The 23,534-nt window shown below is 38.5% G+C and overlaps 2 protein-coding genes across 9 annotated transcripts; both read left to right on the forward strand.

Annotated features, from left to right (window-relative positions):
- The first annotated feature begins 1,009 nt into the window (after nt 1-1,009).
- Nucleotides 1,010-8,610, forward strand: LOC132789756 (dnaJ homolog subfamily C member 5 homolog). 2 transcript variants are annotated; one of them, XM_060798002.1, is made up of 7 exons: nt 1,010-1,200; nt 3,493-3,631; nt 3,701-3,853; nt 3,924-4,055; nt 5,597-5,659; nt 6,297-6,504; nt 7,532-8,610. In XM_060798002.1, exons 1-7 carry the CDS (start codon nt 1,166-1,168, stop codon nt 7,552-7,554), a joined length of 753 nt encoding a protein of 250 aa, XP_060653985.1. In that variant the 5' UTR covers nt 1,010-1,165; the 3' UTR covers nt 7,555-8,610. The 2 variants fall into 2 exon arrangements, with proteins under 2 accessions (XP_060653985.1, XP_060653986.1); XM_060798003.1 differs by lacking the exon at nt 5,597-5,659.
- A 1,261-nt stretch (nt 8,611-9,871) lies between these two features.
- Nucleotides 9,872-23,358, forward strand: LOC132789342 (SRSF protein kinase 3). Of its 7 annotated transcripts, none has more exons than XM_060797292.1 (8): nt 9,872-11,802; nt 17,400-17,621; nt 17,686-18,137; nt 18,934-19,277; nt 19,509-19,643; nt 20,785-21,447; nt 22,312-22,582; nt 22,644-23,358. In XM_060797292.1, the coding sequence occupies exons 1-8, from the start codon at nt 10,814-10,816 to the stop codon at nt 22,838-22,840; spliced, it is 3,273 nt and encodes a 1,090-aa protein (XP_060653275.1). In that variant the 5' UTR covers nt 9,872-10,813; the 3' UTR covers nt 22,841-23,358. The 7 variants fall into 7 exon arrangements, with proteins under 7 accessions (XP_060653275.1, XP_060653276.1, XP_060653280.1 ...); XM_060797293.1 differs by having other exon boundaries at nt 9,873-11,802; nt 20,788-21,447; XM_060797297.1 differs by having other exon boundaries at nt 9,873-11,802; nt 21,340-21,447.
- The last annotated feature ends 176 nt before the right edge of the window (nt 23,359-23,534 follow it).

Consider the following 23,534-nt stretch of genomic DNA (forward strand, 5'->3'; position numbering starts at 1 on the left):
CAGATGTTTGTTGAGCATGCAAAAGGTGAACAAAAAAAGCTAAATACATAATTATTGTAAATTACAGAAACACTTCACGCGCGATTCACTTTGATTTGATTTTGGTCGTCTTTAACATTCAAATGTGTAGCAGTGGCAAATGCTTTCCGAGAAAGAGTTTTGTGCCATTGCCATTTGCAAAGAAATTCGAACACACAAAGTATAAATTCACTTACACACACTTTTCAACACAACCGACAATTTCAACCGCCAAATCAACACTGACTCGAGGCGGCATAATTCTAATTGGACTTACCGGCTACAATGGTCACACTTGCGCTATAAAAGTTATAGCGATAACAATTGTTGCTATCGGCAGTTAAATTTATTTTTTTATTAACACTTGGCAACCCTTGAAAGTTTACATGTCGATAAATCCAGAATAATGGTTTAAAACTTAAATGTTTTTTATAAACACATAACACTGCGCAATTTATTGATTTAATAGAAGTTGAGGAACATTTTAAATTTCGACATATCGATAGCATGACTATATGACTGTCGTGCGTCAGCAGGCTCTTTTCACCAGTCAGAACAATTTAAATATTATTGTAAGTACGCCCATTGTTTTTTATAGTTTAATTGCAAACTGCAAAAGTTAAGAAACATTATTCAGCAAAAAAACTTAAGCAGCTTTTAGTCTTAGGCGCCAAATACATTAGGAGAATCAAAATAGTATTTTGAAAAGTTAGAAAATAGTTTCGATATTTATGGTATATTTTGATATTTATGCCAGCAGTTGTATGTTTATCGAAAAGTATATTTAAATGTCTGGACTACTTTCACACAGCAATAAATGAAACTAAAGTGAAGAAAGCCTATTTTCATTTATTTATAATAACGTTATCACTTGGAGGCAAAAAAAAACATCGCAGTATGTTATAAATATATCGATGATTAAACTAAATTTAAAAACATCGATGCATCGATAATGTCATCGGCGGTTCACCATCGCTAGCTTAGAGAAGTTTGTCATATTTGTTAAATATAACAAATGTGTTGTTTCCCGACTGTGTGAGTGAGTGCGTGCAAAAAAAGCTAGTGTTAATAATTAATCGCCAGTAAAAGTGGTCCCATCGTATCAAAGAGGTACGCGGCAATAGCAACAGCAAATAACAGCGGCAATATGAGCGGAGGTGGCATGGATAAAAGAAAACTGTCGTAAGTTACAAAATTTGCAAATGCCTTCAATTCCTTTTTTTTCTGCGCACACATACATACACACCGATACATTCGGTGCAGATGGCAGATGCGCGTTGCCAATGCCAGCGGCAGAGGGCAGCGATAGCGGCAGCGCTGTCGACGTTCAATTGATTTTCCACGCAACAACAGCAGAAACGGTGGCGGCGACGACGACGGCAGAAGGAAACAGCAGCTGAACAACAGCGTGCAAGGCAAGGCATCGCCTGCTGCCGTTTATTGAATTCCTTTGGATTATTTGTATTAGGATAAACAAGGGCCACTATTGCCTAAAAAATCGAAAGAGAGTTGTAGGAAACAGAGAGCGAGAGCGAGCGCAATTGGTCATGCACATGTATGCGTATATGTGTATGTTTGTGTGCATTCAGCTAATTTGAACATGTTAATTCATATTCTCACATCGAGTTGAACGACGTGTTTTTGCTGAGAACCTGTCGGAATTTATTGAATACTGTAGTAGTATTGTAGTACGCTCATCCAAATTACACAAGCACACACTGGTGCAAAAACCGTCCGTTGATTTGTGATAACAACAAGTGCGCTCTCTCTCTCACACACACAAGCTGAGTACGTTATCTATAACAACTTTATATTGGAGTGTTTTAGCTGGTTTTAGCCACTAAATATTTGGCAGCTTGTGTCCCCATTCGCCCTCGCACACACAGACACACGATGATAAGTGCGTACATGTGTATGTATGAAACAAAAAAAATACATTAAGTACTGCATATTAGAAGTGAGCATGAGTAATGCTCGAGCGGCATTTCTTTGGCCCAATTCTCAGTGGGTTGCATTGCCTCATTTGCAGCGTGTGTGTATGAGTGCGACCACTACTGTATGTCCTTGACCTTGTGTCTTGCCTTGTGCTGTGCTTCCTTCCTTTTCCTCCGCACACACAAAACAGACACCAACTGTGCAAATGATCTTTCAAAGCGCTCTCTAGCATTAAGTGCTGTCCTCCCCACTCCTCTCTTCCCTTTCCCCACTCGTGACGATGTCTCATGCTTTTTCTTATCAGCACGTAGATTTGCTGTTGTAACACACGCATAAGCGGCTCAGCTACTTTGGGCAAAACGATTGTGCACCACATTCAAAGCAAACATAATTTCGCAAATATGTGTGCTAAAAAAGGCAAAAGAAATAAAAATACATAAAGAATTGCAGTACGCGAGTAGAGGAGGAGGGGAAGGGAGGGATGTGACATCTAGGCTGCATTTGCGGGTGCGTCATCAATGCCAAGTAGTTCGCCAGCAGCTGCTGCGTACGCATCCCACAGTCACCCAACCGCGCCCTTCTTTCTAACATCGCTCTGGCGTTGTCCAATGTCACCGTCACCTTTCTCTCTCAGGGGCAACACCAAGCCTGTTAATGTGACTGTGTTTGTGTGTGTGTGTTGCTATCGCGTGTTGCATTACCTTTAACTGTTGCTGTGAAATGCCAAACTATAAACAAAACATCAATAGCGCTGGCCGTCGCAGCGGACGCGCTTAGTCATCATCGTCATCAAGTCGCAACATGGGAATAGCAGGCGAACTCGCACACTGTTATTTCTCGCTACGTGCACAGCAAGTAAATAATAGTTCAACAAACCGCAAGACCAACACCAACACCAACATCATCAGCACCAGCAGCTGTTCATTAAAGGGATCACATAGTAGGCGTATTATGCCTTATATACGACATACTAAATCTCTAAAACTCACCCCGCAAATTTGCCGTTTTGGTTTTTGCAAATGTGCCAAGAGTGCACGACTATATATAATATATGAACTTGACTTCTGGGTTTGCTAACTATTCTCAGTCCACTTTTTGTGTTAGAACAATTCGTGACTATGTTATAAAACTCGAGGCTGATACTTTAAAATTGCGCTAGTAATGCGATTTTTGCTTTATTGATTTGCAAGCAATCGGAATAAGATAATCAAAATGCAATAAAAAGTTAATTCAACGGAAATGCCAAATTTAATAAAAAAAAAGGGCTTAAAGCTCATGAGATATCTTCGTTTAAACAAAAGACACAGACAGCAACTAAAATAGAAAACTTACCTATTATAAGTTTATCATGTTATACAAAACTTATATACTCTTTTTACTCAATAAATACAAGGTCGAACAATAAAAAGCCAGTGATAATCTCTGCGGTTTTCCCCCCACAATAATTAATAAGCAATTAATACATATTCTTTTGACATGCGATTAAGCGAAACGTGTTACAATTTCAAAATCTAAACACATGCTAATTTCCCTTTTCAGCACATCGGGCGATTCGCTGTATGAGATCTTGGGACTTCCGAAAACAGCCACAGCTGATGACATCAAGAAGACTTATAGAAAACTTGCACTTAAGTACCATCCAGATAAAAATCCTGACAATGTTGATGCAGCCGACAAGGTGACGTACAATATGATATTAAAAACTTATTCGACCTATTTCATTTTTGTATTTTAATTCTGAGAACAGTTCAAGGAGGTCAATCGGGCACACTCGATACTGAGCGATCAAACCAAACGCAATATCTACGATAATTATGGTTCGTTGGGTCTCTACATTGCCGAGCAGTTCGGTGAGGAGAATGTGAATGCATACTTTGTGGTGACATCGCCAGCGGTGAAGGTGAGTGAATGATGGAGTTTAACATATTAAATAACGTTTCTCTAATCGAACATCTCTCTCTTTTTGATAGGCCTTGGTTATTTGCTGCACTGTGCTGACGGGTTGCTGCTGTTGTTGCTGCTGCTGCTGCTGTTGCAACTTCTGTTGTGGCAAGTTCAAGCCACCGGTGAACGAGTCGCACGATCAGTATTCACATTTAAATGTGAGTGATGTTTGATTTGCTCTACTTATTGATTGCCTACCTACCTACTACCCACTACTACCTACCTACCACATACTACTACTAACCCTCCAGATTTAATTTAATGCAAAACAAAAGACAACAACAAAAAACAAGAAAACCAATCGATTTCAATTTGAACTTAACTGGCAATAAATACGCTATCATCACACGCACACACACTAGCACTCACTCACACACACACGCACACACTGACACCTCACCTGTATATACAATAATACTTAACTACATTGATAAATTTAACTATCTAAAGCTGGGAAAATACCTTTTCAAACTAAACACACGCAAGCAACACTCACAAACACACACACAGGACTCAAACTCATTTTGATGATTTTTGTGAGGCAATTGTTTAGTCAAAAGTAGTTTATTAGCTAATCATATGCTTAAATTTAAAATGGCATTTTTGCAAATCGCTTAATCGGCACATTGATCGATCAATAAATGCTTTCTTATTTTCCTTGAGTATCTATTTTTCTTTTTGTTTTGTTTAACGTATTCCTAATTTTGTGTCGACGCAACAGCCTGAGTTAAAGTTGCTTTCATTGTTTGATTTTGATTTCACTTTAACTACTTAATTGTGCTACTATTATTAATCTACTGCCTCGCCACTCTTTCTCTACTATATTACTTGCTCTATCTATCTCTTTGCACTCGTATTACTTTCTTAGTTTTGTCGGGGTAAGTATGTAGTTTGAGTTTTTCTTTCGGTTTCTTCAAATCAGCGAAATCAGTTGTTGACAATGGCAAAGGTAAACACAACTAACACCAATGAAAAAAAAAATCCCACCGATGTTTCCATCATTTCTCAACTCCAACATTCATTTATTGTTTTATTCTTCAGTTACTCTTACTCTTATTCTATTTTGAGTTATTTATTTATTTGTTTGTTTGTATTTAATGCGGACACCACGAAAATCATCAAATGCTTCAACGTCTCTGTACTTTAACCACATATATCAAAATATTTACTCAACTTTCAATCGACTTTGAATAATAATTTACTTACTGGACTCATCATTTTGTGCAGCACATAAAATAATGTATTTTATTTCTGTGTATATCAATGCAATTCGATCGATCTTGAGCTCTTCTCTTTTGGTTATCGATTATGACAGACAAATTGCTTTTCTTGTTTTTTTACGTCGTCACAATTTCTTCTTTCAAAAAACACACACGAGATTTTTGCTTGATTTGATATTGTGCTTTTATTATTCTTTTGAATTCCAATTCTTTTCTTTATTCTGGAGGAGCAAAACAACAAAAAAAAAGACAACAAATTTACGTTTCAATTTTTGTTTATTTTTTTCTCAAAACTACCTTTTTTCGATCGTGTCTCATCATATCCACCTACTACTACCTCACACACAAATTGCGTCTGCGCGCCACACACACACATTGCATATCGCATATATACATATGCAACGATCCGACTATATTATATATGTACATATATCTATATGTGATATGTGCGTGTGTGTGTGTTGTTTGCTGTGCTGCAGCGCGCCGATGGCAATCGAGAGGCCAGCGATCTGCCACCGCAACTGGGACAGCAGCCACGTCTTGTAAGTATTGAAATAGTAGGAATCGACACAGGCACGAGCACGGCATGATCTCAGGGAAACAAAAACCAAAACCAAACCAAACCCACCCAAAATCCACCAAAGTGCAACTGTATTAATCAATTAACTAACTAACTTCACACTGCAACTGCAAACATCACCATGCTAACTAAAAACAAAAAAAATTAAGACGTGCTATGCGAAACTTGAGTGACATTTTAGTGTGAAATTGCAAGAAGTCAAGAAAACAAGATCTAAAATTAATGTGTATATTGTTGATATAAGAATGATGCGATAATTTGGTGAACTGTTTTTTATAGTGATGGGACTGGTAAATGGGTAAATGAATTCGCATTTATTACGTAGCATTTGTTGTGTTAATTGTACTACTATTGTGTTTATATTTTAATTTTGGCAATGTTTCTTAAGTTTACGCTTTAGCAGCAGAGCGAGCATTGTAAATTATTATCCACTTGCTTTGTAAACGGCTTTCACACGCTGCTAGAAAACTCGTTGACTAAACAAAATGCTGAGGAACAACAAGAAAAACCACTCTGCCGACACTGCGATTCACCGACTTCAATTACAACTTGAATTCAAGTCAATTCCTTACTTATAATCTGTATTTTTCTATACGCAGGAGGACGTTGATCTGGACGATGTGAATCTAGGTGCTGGAGGCGCACCTGTGACCACTCAACCACGAGAGCAGCCCGGTGGACAACCCGTGTTTGCTATGCCCCCACCAGGAGGTGCTGCTGTTGGCGTCAATCCATTTACGGGAGCTCCGGTGGCTGCCAATGAGAACACGTCGCTGAACACAACAGAACAGACCACATACACACCAGGTATATAAACTGTTGAGTTGGTTCCCCTCCCCATCAACAAGAACAACAACAACAAAAACAATGACGAGATCTATGATGATGATGAGGTTATGCGAAACAAACAATAACAAAAGCGTCTATGACCATCGAACTTGTTGTTTAACTGTGCAGAGAGAAAACATTTAACTTAAATCAAAACGAAAAAGAAATTATTGTAAAATCACACTTTTGAATGTATTACAGATTAGTTTGATACTGACAAAAGAAACAAACCAGTCTATATAGTATATCTATATATATATAGAACAAAAAGATTATATATATATTAACTTTTTGTGCTCCCAACACACACACACATACAGTTGTCAGGGAGAAAGATAAAACATAATTAATATGAAGCATTATGCAAAATCGTAACACCTTTCTAGCGATAAGCTCTCTTATATGCAGTCCTAGCATATGTAGCACAGTTATAGGACCTAAACGTATATTTTTAGACACTCATATTTTCACAGCAAAACTCCCGACGAAAATAGATAATATACTATACATAAATAAATAATATGATGATTATAATATACATACATCATATGCTTCCCATTAATTTCTCTGACTCTGATTCTGTCTCGTGACTTTCTGTAACGCACTCTAAACAATAACATCCAGAACGTCCAGATCAGATCCATTTTGTCCATTTGTCGGCAATTATTATGAATTAAGAATGGGGCACTGTCTATAACACTGCCTATGAAAACACTAAATGTAACTATGTAAATCAATCGATTTATTGGGCACTCGCCTCCTTCTTGAAGATGTGAATGGAATTGCAGTATATTGTAAATACATCTTAACTCAATCAACTATCAATTATCTCTCTGATTATTTAGTTTGTTATTTTTTTTGGTTTGTTTCCCTTTTCATCATTCGATCATCGCACTGCCAATTAGAACTGTTTTGATTTTGAAACTTAAATTTAACATTATATTTTAATTTTTCACTATACTTTTCTCTCTCTTTCTCTTCCCCCTTCTCTCTTCCTTCAATCTAGATATGGTTAAGCAAAAATATTAGGTTCATGCTTCAAGCGAGAGACACAAACACCCAAATCATGAGAGCGTTTTGAACAGCCACACACATTTTTTAAACTATTTAAATTGCAACTTTTTGTTAACAATTTGGGTATGTTAGACAGCATGGAAACAACAACAACAACAACCAGAAAACAAAAACAAGATATATATAAACACACACATACCTAATATATATATTTATTGTAAGCTTTAGAACTTAATTCTAATTTAAAAAAGAAAAAATATATGATGATCTTAATTGTAAAGCGGCAGCTCGCTGGCAAAGTTTTAATCGATCCGATACAAACTCAATTATTTCCATAATCCTAGACGAAGCGCGAAACTAAACTGAATTGAGAATGTTTCACACATCACACACAAACACACACACATGAAGTTCATCATATGTAATCGATATTCATAATATTCATGTGCTGTAGGTATTTAATCTGCAAATGCATATTATCTAATCAATTACGATATTTGATACTTACATACATAGATACAACTAACCCAAAGTGTTATTTCCACATATATACCGTATCAACCAAACAAAAATTATATATATATATACGCGTACTTACAATTATAACACATATACTATGTATGTCAACCTTAGTAAGATCGAGCAAAAAAGTTAACTTAATTAAATACTTCTATATATATACACTATATTTAAAAACAAACGTAACGAAATTTATATATAAAATAAACACTTTGGACTATTTGCTGACCTTGATTCGATTCCATTTGATTCAAATTGATTTAATTGATTGCATCGGATTGTAACCTGTTAAAACTGCTTCTTATATCTTTTATATAGAAATTTCAATAATTTATTTTGCATTTGCGAGAGTGTGTGTGTGTCTGTTTCTGTGAATGCAAGCTGCATCTTAGCTAAAAAAAAATCATTATTAAAAGGAAGATTGTAATTGTTTATTGTTAAAAACTGATCGCTCTTTCGTGTGGCGTACGAAACCTGTGACCATTATTTTTTGTATCATCTCTTTAAATTTCAAAATAGGTTTACAACTAAATTGTTAAAAAAAAATATGTATGTAAAGAAAATTCAATAAACTGTTGCTCTTGTTAAACAATGGGTCACTGCATCGAAGGAGGCCCATTTATATTAACTGCAAAATGTAAATACATAAGTCAAGTTAAACAAAAAAGAACCTAGAATTGCACCCAATTGAAATGGAAATTAGAATTCTCTTGTAAAATGAGAAAATCTATACAAAAAAAGAAGTAAATGTATTAAATCCAGGCCACTCGAAAGTAGTTAACCCCCATTTAAATGTTATTCAAAATTGCAAGTACAATATTGTCCACAAAGTATTGCAGACTTTAACTTATCAAAGAAAAGAAAGAAAATAATGTGTATTATTTTAAATTGTATTGGATTTTAGACTTCTGTTTAGCATACAAGTATTTTATTCGATAACAATGAAATATTCTTCACCCATGCATATATATGTGTTTTGTAAATTAACGCAATTAGTCCCAAACCAATTTAATAATATCGTGCATGTTATTATATCATTGATATCAATTATGAAGAACCAGCAAAGTAAAGTGTGTAGTATATACACATAGTACATGCAATACAAATACAATACACAACCACTATACATACATACTTATATACTACTTATATAAAATTCGATTAATGATAATTACATTTTAAAGTTTTGCGTGTGTATTTATTGTTCTAACGAGTCCAAGCGAAAAACAAAAAGAATAAAAAAACAAAATAATTCCAAAATTTACATTTAAAATTAACAATTGTTTTCAAATTTAAATTTGCCACAAAACAGAATGAAAACCGAAATCAATAAAACTACTATATAAACAAACAAAACTCCTTTCGTGTTTTCAATTAGAGTATTCGAACTTCGTTGAGTAAGTTGGCAAGTCCAGAGTTTCACCAAAAGCTCAACATCGCTGTAAGCTCAACTCATTTATTTCTGGCTTTGCATTGGTAAACAAACAGACCGCGTCCCGTTTGTTTTGTTACTGTGTTATGACAAAACTTTTGACAGCTGACTGGCGGCAGATGTGGAAGTGAGCTTTTTTTTTTTCAGCGCTCTCACTCTCTGGGCTCTCACGCACTCTTGCATTGGTTTGTTTTGTTTTGGTTGGTGCTTTGTCTGAGATGCCTGTGCAGTGCTCATAAAGTAACTGTAAAGCCGACACATGCGCTGTCCTTCGGCCACTGACTGAGAGAAAGAAAGACAGAGAGAGAGTGAGAGAGACCTGAGGCTGGGCAGTGTAAGTGGAGGCGGCTCAGCGAAACTTCGCTGCAGAGTTTTTACGGGTCAGAAACCGATAGGCAGTCGGAGAGTTCGTGCGCGACGCACTGCAAAGTTGTAACTGCGAAAAATCCAAAGTGCTATTAACATTTTGTTTAATTTTCACATTCTTCCTGTGCTGCTCAATTAAAATCAAAGATTACCGAAAATTAACATAAACGTGGCAATTTGTAATTGGACGCAAGGAAGTTAAATACATTTCAAATTGCAACGGGCGAAAGAAGCGAACGCAAAAGCAAAAAAGCAAAGAAAAAAAAACCAAACCCAAGCGAATTGTAGTTGATGAAAAATTAGAGGCGTTCGTGTTCGTATTGGTGTTGGTCGTCGTGTATGTGTGCGCGTGTGTGTGCTAGTGTGTATGGTGTACGGCATTTGTGCATGTGTGTTGATTTTTCATGCGCAATTTGGGTTACAACAAAGCAAAGTGAAAAGCGAAAAATGGAAAAACGGCTGCTTAAAATGCATTAAAATGTTGTTATAGCCAGTACAAAAAGAGAGAGAAAGAGTGGGAGCGAGAAAGAGAGGGAGAGGGGCTTCATTGATTTTCCCTACGCACAAAAGTATGCTACATAAAACTAAGTACTAGATTTATCGTTGCGATGATGTCTCCAATTGGCAATGAGCTCGCTTGCTGGCTTCTAGGCCGCAGCTCAGTCGCGTAATCCGCCCAAACAACACCCCGGTATCAGTATCAGCAAGGATGTGGACGACGACGACGAGGACAACAAAGACACCATGTAGCTAGGCGGCGAGACAAAGCGCAATTCTTTCCCCCATAGCAAGAGAAAACAAGCACAACCAAGAGCGGTACAACAAAGAAAGAAAGTCTTAACAACATCCGCAAAACGCATCGCGAACTTCTGCTGTCTACTGCTTTCGCAATCGCAATCGCAGTCGCAGTTTTGCGGTCAACTTGCCAAGCTGGCTCCAGTGTTGCCCAGCAGCGGCATGGCCGGTCTGGTGAGTGCTGCCAATGGCGCCGGCGGTGGCGGCAGCAATGGCAGCACTGGCAGCGGCTACAAGCATCATCTCATCTCGCCCACACACACGCCGCTGTTGCACAATCACAACACGCACTCACACACACACACACTGCCGGCCGGCATATGCAGCAGTGACAGCGGCATCTCAACGCTGAGCGCCATCTCGCCGCCGCTCTCGTCGGGCAATTCGGTGTGCAGCGGCACCACAGCATCCTCCACCACAGCCGGCGGTAGTCCCCAGCTGCGCACCTCGCCCGCCCTCAGCATGCTGGGCAGTGCAACGGCTACGGCCAGCGGCAAAACCCAGACGCCATCACAGACACTGAGTCCAGCGGGCAGCGGGGGTTCGCCGAATTTCCTGAGCACCATGAAACTGTTGGGACCGGCGGCTAGCATTGATTTGGGCAGCTCGCCGCTGTCGCATCGCAACTACAGCAATTCGCTGAAGGGATTCAGCTTTCGTCGCAGCTTCGATGACAAGATCATAACGCCGCCCTTTCTCTCCCATGCCCATGGACATGGTGGCTATGGCAGCGGGGGAGGCGGCGGCGGCGGCGGCAGCGGAGGAGGTGCTGGTAATGGTGGCACAGCAACTCCGGGTCCCATTCCCTATCCCCACTTCCATCCAACGCCACATCATCACGTCAATGTGAATGTGGCATCGCCGGCCGTTGCCTCTGCGCATCATCTGCACTTGCATCATCATGGCCCGGCTGCAGTGCATCAGCCATTGTCGCTGGGCACATTGACGTCCTCGCAATCGACCACGAAGCTCTCGTATCGCGACGATTTTCTGCAGCAGATTGGCTATCTGCCAACCACGCGCATCTACAGCACTCCGACGAGCATCGTGGACGAGGACAAGGCCCAGCAGGACTTCCTCTCGCTGTCCCTCTCTCCGCCGCTCAATCGACGGCGCGATATGCCCGCTCTGCGAGGACCCTTCGTCAGCCTGTGAGTAGACTCTTTATTCTCATACTCTCATCATTTTTAAGGGGGTTAAAAAGGGAAACATATCATTTTAAGCAAATCAATTATTCAGTTAAACATTTGGTATGTTGAACAACAGGAAAATATTGGTGATGTTTCCTTTAATTAGAATTGCAAACAAGTAAATGAATCTATAAACATTTCAACAAAAATTATTTCGGTAAGTTTTGAAATTTAATGCGGGTGGATGAACATTTGTAATATTAAAGAGCAAAGCAAAAATATGGCATTGAATAAACAAATGATTAAAATAACTATCAAGCAGCAAGGAAAATTCCATTTCCTAAAACTTATAACGACGTTTCTTGAACAAAGAAAGCAATAATCGAAAGAATATCATCAATCCCTTTGAATGAACATTTAAAATGTTAAATAATAAAAAATAAAGAAATTATCAAAATAAATATAAGGCAGCAAGGCAAATTCCTTCTTAAACATTGGTACTCAACAAAGAAATGACAACCAAAAATCATCAATGTCATCCTTTTGAAATTATTATTTTCAACAATAAAGTGATTTAATGTATATATAAAACCAATTAATTATTAATATGATAAATCCAGCAACAACCGAATGATATCTCCCTCAATTATAATTCCAACAAAGAAGCGACTCAATGAACATTTAAAATGCCAAGGAATAAGGACATTCAGTAGTGACTATTCCTTTAACAGTGTTATTAAACAAAGAAATGACTCAGGAAACATTTAGTATGTAAAGCAGAGAAGAAAACGTCAGTGACTTATCAAATTTTAATCAAAGAAATGAGTCAATGCACACTTTAAATATTAAAGAGCAAAGTAGTGACGAAAGCTTCTTAGACTCTAATATTGAACAAAGAAATGACTCAAGAAATATTTACAATATTAAGAAATGTAGCATCCATTTGCGGCATGTATTCCTTAAATTAACATTTTAAACAAAGAAATGATTCATGCCACATTTAGTATATTTAGGAATAAAATCAACTACGCTCAAGACTCCCTTAACTCTAATATTGAACAAAGAAATCATTAAGGAAACATTTGGTACACAAAACAAAAGAAAACAACCACATTGACGCCATCCAGAATGCGTTTTGTGTTACTTTTTTGTATGCAAATGAGTTTACACCCTAACTTTATTGCAAGTGCGTAACAAAGAGATGTAGAGTGGAGTATGTAAATATAAAAATGGAGAAATCATATGCCACGCTGTAAAGTAGACTACACTTTCCTTTAAATCCTGTCTGTATTTCCGTTCGTCCATCTTTGCGGATGCATAAGTTTAAATGGGAATTAGTTCATAGAATTTCAATGGATTGCAGCTCCATGCAGAAAAATTTGTCTATAAAACTTTAACTGTAAAGTAAACGAAAAAAAAGACACCAAATACAATAATAAGTAATAAAACTAAAGAGTGTGCTCGACTATTAGATACCCGCTTCCCAACACAGTGCGGTATTATTCTATAAATATATCGTAAATTTACTTAAACATACCACAATAATATAATATTAATAATATTTGGAATATCGAAGTAGTAATACATTAGAGGTAAAAATATACCAGCTTGTCACCCAAAGCCACTAAGACCCGATTACAAAATGATACCTATAACTAGATCTAGATCTATATGTTTATAAGGTTAGTCGATGATTAAGAATATATATACTTTATGGGGTCGGAGATGCCTCCTTATGCCTGTTACATACATTTCCTGTAGCCACAAAGTTATAATACCATTCTGCCCTATGGGTAGCGGTTAAAAAGAGAACATTGTAGTCGAGTACTTTTAATACGACTTTCTTAATGCTATTTTTTATGTTTTCGAAATCCTTGAAAATTACTTGCGTAGATTAGTCATTGGAAATTCTGACAAACTTGTATGCGTATATTGCTCATAAACGCATAGTCATTGAACTTGTTGTTTGTTATGAGTTTAGCCTAAAATAAATTCAATCTATCACTTACCATCTCGTGTGTCACATCGATTCGACAACCTTGCGACGATTTTTCGTTAGGCAGTGAGTAAGAGAGCGGCTAAATCTCCTCGGGTTAGTCATAGATTTAAACTCATTTTTAGATTTGGCTTTAATGGCATTCGCCACGTGCCACGACGCAACGTGGGCTCAATTAAATTCATCGAGCCAATGAGCACCTCCTCAGCACTGTGTTGACAGGTCAACCGAGTGTTTGTGTTCTCAGGGCACAGAGCACAGTGGCAAGTGGCAAGAGCGAAGCGTGCAAAGGCAGCACCTAATCAGTCGATCGAAATGCCAGCGATAAGGTAGCATTTAGTTAGTTAATGGTCGCATTAGCTTATGACAGAACATTTTAGAGAAAGGGATATACGACTTTTTTAATGTAATATATTTTCATTACTTTTGTGTATGTATAGTATGTATTCCTTGCATGTACCAACGACTAAAAGTTTATCCTTGTCCGTCTGACCTTCCGTCCATATTTAGAAAGCTGAATATCTCAGAAGCAAAATTGGGAGGAATTCAGCATTTAATGCTCTTACACAAAGATATGTTTACCAAAAAACCTATTTATATTCTTACATTTAGTATATATGCAATACTATTATTTATTTTTATTGAAGAATTTCTAAAAATTGGTTCTAACTAAATTTTTAAAACCAAATGAAATAGCTTTTTCCTACAATTATTTTAGAAATTGAATGAAATGAATTGAATCTATAATAAAAAATGTAATTTCTAAAAAAGTTGTAAAGTATAGACAGTTTCTTAAAATTATTTTAATTTCCTAGATTTTTAATAGAACATGTAAATTGTTAAGCGAGCTAAGTATTTCATTTATATTTTATTATTTTCTGCCCACTGTGCTTTCACTGAGCAAATAGGACAACAATTTCAATATTATTTTCGATATTTGCGGTTAGGTTCGCAGCGAACTTTTATTTTCCGCCCACTCTAGCACACATACTCGTATGCATGTGTGAGTATACGAAAGTACACACTAGCTAACATACATACATTCATACATACATATGTACATATGGCACATTCATACAACGACCACTCCAATGGTTACTTTGGTTTGTTTACGTTTTTAATTTGCTTCAACCACAAAATCGCCACGTGACGCCAAAAACGGGCGTCGTGCCCCCCTGCAAGCAAATGACACACACACGTGCACACATATGTACGATGTATGTATGTATCTGTGTACATTCGCATTCATACATGCCAAGAAACCGTTACCTATGCTGCATTTGAGTAAACCATGACGTTTTTTCATTCGCACACTCACATGCAACTGTAAAAACACACACGCTAAAGTGGCTTGTATGTTATTTGCACATATTTTTACAGCGATTTATTGTTTTTATATGCCACATCTATAAATAATAATATTGAGGAATCAGCAACAGCAACAACAACAGCAAGCACGTCAAGAACAGAACAACAGCAGCCAAAGCAGAAGCTGAAAATTACACTTGCTTTTTTTTCTTCTTTCCGTGCGCAAACAGAGAGTAACTGTGTGTGAGAGTGAGTGAGAGAGAGTATGAGAAAGAGGGAGCTAAGCATAAGATGCAAGGTGCGTGTGTGTTTCGCTTTGTGCATTAGGGTGAGTCATGCATGGAGTAAGTGCTTTATTAGCGTGGGGTGGAGTTGAGAGAGGGGAGAAATCAATATTCACAGACTGCTTGGTTTTCATTTAATGAACTTAAAATTAAAGTCAGACGAAAAGCGAACGAAATCCTTGATGTTGAATACCCCTCTGCAGAGAGGCAAATTTTGGCACAGTGCCGAAGATAACGCAATGATGATGATCAACATTGTGATGATAATGAAGTTTGCTCGCTGTGTATTCCATGACCGGCACTTGCCGCCGCGTCGTCAACAACAACGACAACGACAACGTCGACGTCGACGATGAGTTGATGAAGTACATTGGATAATGACGCCAAAATATAGATAGCTAAGAATATAAATAAGTATGTGTGTACATTTTTGGATGTATACACATACATACATATATGTGTGCTTGTCTACATATGTATCTACATATATGCACTTTTGTGTAGTAGTTGTAGTAGTAGTGACAACAACACTGAACTAAACTGAAGGAAAAATGCTCGCCATCGCGATGGCACGAATTGAATTCTTTTGCTCATTTGGTTTGGGGGGAAAATGCTTTTGGGAAATACAGAAGCGCAAACAGTTTTCAGCATTCTCGCCAGCGAAACGGTCGACGAGCAACAAAAACGAAAAGCTGCTACAGATACAGATACTTTTCATAATTAAAATTTTTGCGTTGTGCGATTTATTTATTTACCTCCACGTTCACATCGTCAGCCATCTCAACGCTGTTGCCCCACCTCCCAACCACCTCCCCCGACACGAAGCGAACGACGGCAACGTTATGTAAGGCGTCTTCAATACATAGTACAAAAAATATAAAAAAACAACATACAAAAAAAAAAGTCGAGTGCAAACAGTTTGCAACGCGTGCGAAAACAATGCGAAAACTAACGCAAGCCGCCAACGCATAGGAAAGTCAAGGTCGTCGGTGTTAGCCACCCTCTGCCTCCCCCCTCGGCGTCGTCTCCCAAACGCTTAGTTACTTGCACTTGCGGATGGTGCAATGTAGGCGCGAAAATCGGCAAATCCAATAAAACCGACTAAATAAAAAAGAGAACATCAATCGAACACTTTCAATCGACCATCACATTGCCTAACATGGAGAGCTGGTGGATGCACCACAGCGCCGAGCTGCTGACTGCCACATGCCCCAAGGAGGCCAATGCCACATCGGATTCGCTGTCGCTTTGGAGCATCGACTGGTCACAACTGGCAGAGCATTACGTTCACTACTATCAACTGCTTGCGATCTTTGCTAGTCGAACAAGTCAACTGGTGGATCATGTTGTTGGCACCCTCTCGCAGGATGTGGTCTTTGTCTATGCGGTGAAGATTTGCATGCTACTCTTCTTTCTCTTCCTGATGCATCTATTCAAGCGTTGGAATACCGTTGTCGTGGTCACTGAGCAGCCAACGAACACCTCCGTCGAGGTGACCAAGGAGCTGAGTTGCGAGTTCAACTTTGTGTCCGAGCAGGAGAAGCGAGCGGCGCAGGAGGCGGCAGCGGAGGCAATGCTGGAGGTGGAGGAGAAGCGACGTCGCAAGCGATTCACCAAGAAGCGCAATTGTGTCTCGGCCGGACCGATACTCATCGCACTGCGCCATCAATCACAGCGGCCCAAAAGTCATCGCAAGTCCGGGCTCAACTTTGAGCCCATCTCGCCCAGGGAACGCATACTCGAGAACTATTTGGCGCCGAGAGAGCAACCCTTGACGATTAATTTGCCGCCCACGGTGGTGGAGCAGCCGCAACAGCAACACCAACAGCAACACCAACAGCAGCAGCAGCAAGTGGAGACAAAGGAAGTGTCTCCCGTGGGAGTTCAGCATGTGGATGTCGACTTGGTCACTTTCATGTGGGTTACTTTAGACAGAGGGGCAAATAAATCGAACTATGCTTTGATGACAGAAATTCTATTTCTATTTCCATTGCTTGAACTAATTTGATTGCTTTGTTTACCACTTGCAGCTCGGAGCCACGCGGCACATTGAGCACCACGGATGAGATCTATCCGGATTCGCCGGACAGCAGCCTCTATGGATCGGATGAGGAGCAGGAGGATGCCTCGCAGTATTGCCGTGGTGGCTATCATCCCGTGGTCATTGGCGACATCTTCGACAATCGGTTTCGTGTTGTGCGCAAACTCGGCTGGGGACACTTCTCCACCGTGTGGCTCTGTCGAGATCTCAAGTGAGTTGACCCGAGAAAGACAACTTCTCAATGCATGATTAACCTTTCGCTATTTACCCTTTAGGGATGAGAAATATGTGGCGCTGAAGGTGGTGAAGAGCGCTCCGCATTATATTGAGACTGCAGCGGATGAGATTCGCCTGCTGGAGGCGATTCGCGATGCGGATTCCCTCGACGTGAAGCGCGAGCGCATTGTCCGACTGATGAATCACTTTACAGTGCGTGGCGTGAACGGTGTTCACACCTGCCTCGTGTTCGAGGCACTGGGTTGCAGTCTGTACAAGCTGATTGTGAAGAACAACTACCAAGGACTGGCGATCACCCAGGTGCGCAACATCATCAAGCAGGTGCTCGAAGGACTCGACTATCTGCACAGCAAGTGCAGCATCATCCACACGGACATCAAGCCCGAAAACATATTGCTGGTGATCGATAATGCGGCGGCCATGAATCAACAGATCGACGACGAGATCAACAGTCTGCGTGTGAAGGGTGCCGATTTTCCCGATTCGTATAGTAAGTTGGGATATTATTTGATATTCTTATTTCTAAGGGTAATAAGCCATTCTTGCTTAGTACTAACCGATAAATAGGGTAATGATCAGGTTCCGTTAAAGAAAATATCTGCAATATTATAACCGGATTGTTTGCAAGAATTCTCCCTTTTAGAATTAGATTAAAATGTTGGAAGTTATTAAGAAAATACTAGATTTTTAGCTCTTTAAAAATAGGAAGCGAGTATCCTAAAGAGGAGTAGTCTCGCCTGTCCATTCAAGATAGAGCTACCAAAATTAGTGACTATATTTTTGTATATTCTATTTATCTTATATTTGCTAAGGCATTTCGTTATGTTCGTCCTATAAAATAAAGGCATTATAACATTATATAACTTTATAATTTATACAACAATTTCAAGGCGAGTATATGGTACTTATCTGTATCTTTTTTTTTGTAACATTTTGAAACCCCTAATATCTCATTCATAATTTTTCATAAACAGTCTAAACAGGGAAATTATTTAGGATTCAACTTTCTTAGATTCTTCTGTAAAAATAGGTAGCAAGTACCCTAAAGTCGGCTTTTAATATTTGAGTCCTTAATAATCCCATTCTTAGAATTTCAATATGAATGAAATATTAGGTTCGTAGAAAGAATCGGCTGTCCCTATAAGGTGCGGAGCATACTCTAGTAGAGGTCTGTAGCTGTACCGGTTGAAAACAATATTAGCTTTATAATTTACTTCTTTTCTTTCGAGGGCATTCGTTTCTATTTCTCTTTCTGTTATTAATTCCTCCCATTTCTCCACTCGCAGTCAGTTCGATAGAGAAGCAGACAAAGACGCGGGCCAAGTGGCCACTGATCGAACCGAATGGCTCAACGAACACGAGCAACAGCACAGCGAACAACTCGACATCATCGACGCCACTGGCCGCCATAGTAATGTCCTCGCTAGACAAGGACGACACGACCACCTCGTCCACGCTCAACTCCAACACCACCTCCTCGCTGGCCTCCAAGTACTCCAGCTTGATTGGCGACAACGAGTGCAATGGCATCAGTCTGCTCAGCGTGACCGGAGTCGAGAGTCCCATTACCGGAGGAGGTAATACGAATTTAGGCAATCGATATCGCGCCGAGAAGAAAATCACTGCCAAGGTGAGTACGATCCCTTCAACAATCCCTCTCGCTCGCACTTTGCAGGTTTCGCGTCGCGATTTTATGCACTCAACTCGTTCCTGCATATGTACATCAGACATCATGTATATGTCATACCATATATATGTATTTTTCATTTGATTTTCTGTGTTGCTTTTTCTTTTGGACCAAACACAAAACAAAAATGTCTTCATTTTCATCATCATCTTTTGGCCTTATTCATCGGCGCAGTCTTCTATTGACCGCGACCTTGACGAGGACACTGACAACGACACCCTCGGTGATAATAGCACCATTGCCAGCGACACGCCTACCGAGCAAGACGTTAATATCATTACGAATAACGTTTGCCCAAATCCCGATAAGGTAATGTCTAAAGTTTTCCCCTCTCTCGAGGAAGAGGATTGTTCTGCTGGTTTCCAATTGTTCTCAATTTGTTTAAAACGCTTTGCCTACGAAATGAGAGCCAAACTTCCTAGTTCACTCGTTAACTGCTTAGTTGAACGTTCTCGTTACTCGTTACTCGCTACTAAACTAATGTTTTGGGATTGGGGATTAATAGAGATTGTTAAAGCAATGCATATTTGTCAATTGATAATTATCATTTACTTAAGCTATAAATTTCATTTGATAATACCGCTTATTTCATTATAATCCTGCCTGAAATGAAAGGGGAGTCGCCAAAGAAACTTCTTGTTTAATTTACTTGTTAACCGCTTAGTTCAAAGTTCTCGTTCTCGTTGCTCGCCAATTAACTCTGTTAATATACGGAATTAGGGGCTCATAGAGCTAGTTCCCAATTATGCCCTCCCATCGTATATATTTTTGCGTTCTTTATTTTATGCATAACTAAAAATAACTTAATACACCCTTCGGTCTCATTAATTTCTTAGTGAAAAATTCTCGCTAATCGTTACTAGTTACTCGTTAACCACACTTCTGTGCGGGATAAATGATTGTTAGAGATTGCTAGAGCTTTTCCATTGATTTTGATCATTATGCTTTTGTTATTTACACCCACACACATATGTTAAACAATGCCGAGATCCACACAAAATCCATATCCAGTCGATAAACTCCATGTACACCTGTGTTACGAAGTTAATGTGTTTATTATGTGTACACCTCTGGCTTTAGCTTAAGATGTTTACCACACACGCTTTTAGACATCAAATACTACACATTAAACATGTTCCACAACCCGAGCTTAAGAAACGAGTAGATTGTTATTGTACCGCCCAATTTACATGTGAATTGTGTTCTGAATGTTGTAACGCTTTATAACTCCGACCGGCATTCAATATACGCGATCTATATGGCATCAGGTTGAATGTCGAATGGAGTCTTTGATTAATGTTATTTTATGCATTGCACCAGAAAAAAACCAAAACAAAAAAATATGTGTTCTTTTTCTTCTTTTCTTTCCTTGTGTGATCGATATACATACATACAATATATACTCACTTACATTTCATATACATACGTAAACACTTATACACCTGTTAAGCAGCTGCCCCCGAATGCCAACGTGAGCAACTCGAATGCCGGCAGCAACTTTAACTGCTCCACCAACAACTACTCGAATGCGAACTCAAATACTCAAAGCACGTGCACGATACTACAGCAACAACAGCAACATCATCAACAACAACAACAACAGCAACCACATAACAACAGCAACACGATCCACGATAGCAACAACAGCCCCACCTCCAATACCAACACCAACACCAATACCAATGCCACGCTTACCACATCCACAACTGCCACTGCAACCACATCCCAAACTGACCCCGCCTCTGTGTGTGCCACACCTGCCACTGTTACTGCCACTGCCACTGCACCATCTTCAGCTCCCAGCAGCACCACAAGCACGTGCACGTACTCGTTTACGCATATCGTGCCACCATCAACTGCAACTGCAACCACAGCAACTGCAACTGCAACAAGCACTGACAACATTGGCAGGACAACAGCCACAGGCACATCGACAACCACAACAACAACAACTACAACTGCTACAGCTAAACTTAATGTCAATGCCAATGCCATTCCTTCGCAGAACCAGAGCCAGAGTCAGGGGCAATCCTATACGCACACAATACAATCGCTGATCAACAACAGCAACGTGAGGGTGAAGATCGCCGATCTGGGCAATGCCTGCTACGATGTGAGTAAACAAATCATTAAGTTAAGAATATAGAATATATATATATAAATTATATTAAATTTGACGATTAGTCAATCATTGCAGTTAACTAAATCTAAAATTGAAAATCAATAAGAATAGATCGATAAATTAATATGTAAATATTATATTATCATAATTGTGCGTTTATTAATTACATATTACTATAAAGAAATATGCTAATACAAATGTATAAGAATTGATCTATAACAATTAATTAATGGGAGTACAGAAACAATTAAGACTGCAATCTTCGATTGATAAGAATATTTTATTTATTAATAATTGTGTAGTATTTTGCTTTTTAATCATTATTATCACGAAATTTACTAATACAAATAAATAAGAATAGGATGATTAGTCAATCTCTAATAATGTGGTGTGCAATGCCTGCTATGATGGGAGTACTGAAATAATGAATAATCGATCGTATATGATTGTGAAGGATATTATTATTATATTAAATACTAAATTACCATATTATGGTAGCTATACAAATTTCGATAAAAAAAAGGATTGATATGATTGATACTTTTTTTATTAACGAACAATCGCAAAGTAATTACATTTTTGTTTAGATAGATAGAGCTTTCAAGTTCCCATAATATAATGAGATTGACATTATTCCATTTTTGTAACCCCAGTTCGTTAAGTATAATTGATTTTGAATGAATAATATGATTTTAATAAATTTTTGTTTTAAAATTATTTCGCAAGTTCTGTGAAAATAAAAGAGTGAACACTTCAGACACTTTCTAGTAATATTTAACAGATAATAAATAAATATAATATTAAGAAGAAAAGTACTAGATTATTTATTATAATATAATACCAATTTCTCCCCAGTACCATCACTTCACGGAGGACATACAGACACGACAGTATCGCTCCATCGAGGTGCTTCTGGGCGCGCCCTATAACTATACCGCCGATATCTGGAGCACAGCGTGCTTGGCCTTCGAGCTGGCCACGGGAGATTATCTATTCGATCCACATGCAGGCGAGTCGTATAGCCGAGATGAGGATCATCTGGCGCACATTGTGGAGTTGCTTGGATCAATACCGCAGTCGGTGATACTGCGTGGCAAGCATGGACTCAAGTACTTCACGAGCTATGGTAGGTTGTTGCTTACTTCATAAAGAATTTGAGAATAATACGCAATAATTGTGAACTACAGGCAGCCTAAGAAATATCACAAAGCTAAAGCCCTGGAGTCTGTTGAATGTGCTTGTGGAGAAGTACGACTGGGATCCGGTGGAGGCGAAGAAGTTCTCGGACTTTTTGCTACCCATGCTCGAGTATAATCCGGTCATAAGGGCGTCGGCAGCGGAGTGTCTGCAGCATCCCTGGTTGGAGCAGGAGGAGTTCGTCTAGCACACTCAAGCATTAATATAACCGTACTCATATTTGTAGGCTTTTATATTCGAAAAGAGATGATTGTCATAGAGGAACTAATATTACGATACGAAATATTATGCTAAATTAGCGTTAAGCGTTAACCAGAATGCAAAACCAAAAAATATACACAGGAAAATTCAAAAAGAATGCAATAATATACACAGAGGAAATTTGTGTTAAAATTTCCGCATAATATGATGGCGGAAAGGAAGCGGAAAATGAGTTTTCGAAGCTTTTTTTCATTTGACACGATTTTTGTACTCGAGAGCTTTAAACAAGTTTAGCAACATTGCGATTTTAATTAATTTAATAACAAAGGAACAACATAAACAAAAACAAATATGAATTTTCTATGCTTTCCCCTTGAATTTCGTGATTTTTTTTATATATTGAGAAAACAAACAAAATAAAACAAAACAAAAGACAATGACGACAATTTGTAAGTCAACAGATGCCTAAACTGACTGACTGATTGCAAAAAAAACAAAACAAAATGAAACAACAACAAAAGTGAGAATGGAATTAACAAAATTAAGAAATCAACATTTTCACAGAACAAAACTCAATCTAATAAAAGAATCATAATAATTAGTCAAATATTCGAAAAGCGCATTGATAATACAATATTTGTATAATTAGTGACACTTAAATGTAGATAACTAAAGATAAA

Source organism: Drosophila nasuta, chromosome 3 (assembly GCF_023558535.2).
Source record: "Drosophila nasuta strain 15112-1781.00 chromosome 3, ASM2355853v1, whole genome shotgun sequence".
In the NCBI taxonomy this organism is placed as follows: domain Eukaryota; kingdom Metazoa; phylum Arthropoda; class Insecta; order Diptera; family Drosophilidae; genus Drosophila; species Drosophila nasuta.

Excerpts from the sequence above, each read along its gene's own strand:
- LOC132789756 (XM_060798002.1), top strand. The coding sequence starts at position 1,166 with ATGAGCGGAGGTGGCATGGATAAAAGAAAACTGTC. Across the intron at positions 4,056-5,596 it reads ATCAGTATTCACATTTAAAT|CGCGCCGATGGCAATCGAGA; the intron begins GTGAGTGATGTT and ends GCTGTGCTGCAG. Across the intron at positions 5,660-6,296 it reads TGGGACAGCAGCCACGTCTT|GAGGACGTTGATCTGGACGA; the intron begins GTAAGTATTGAA and ends TTCTATACGCAG.
- LOC132789342 (XM_060797292.1), top strand. The coding sequence starts at position 10,814 with ATGGCCGGTCTGGTGAGTGCTGCCAATGGCGCCGGCGGTGGCGGCAGC. Across the intron at positions 19,644-20,784 it reads TTTGCCCAAATCCCGATAAG|CAGCTGCCCCCGAATGCCAA; the intron begins GTAATGTCTAAA and ends ACACCTGTTAAG. Across the intron at positions 21,448-22,311 it reads TGGGCAATGCCTGCTACGAT|TACCATCACTTCACGGAGGA; the intron begins GTGAGTAAACAA and ends ATTTCTCCCCAG.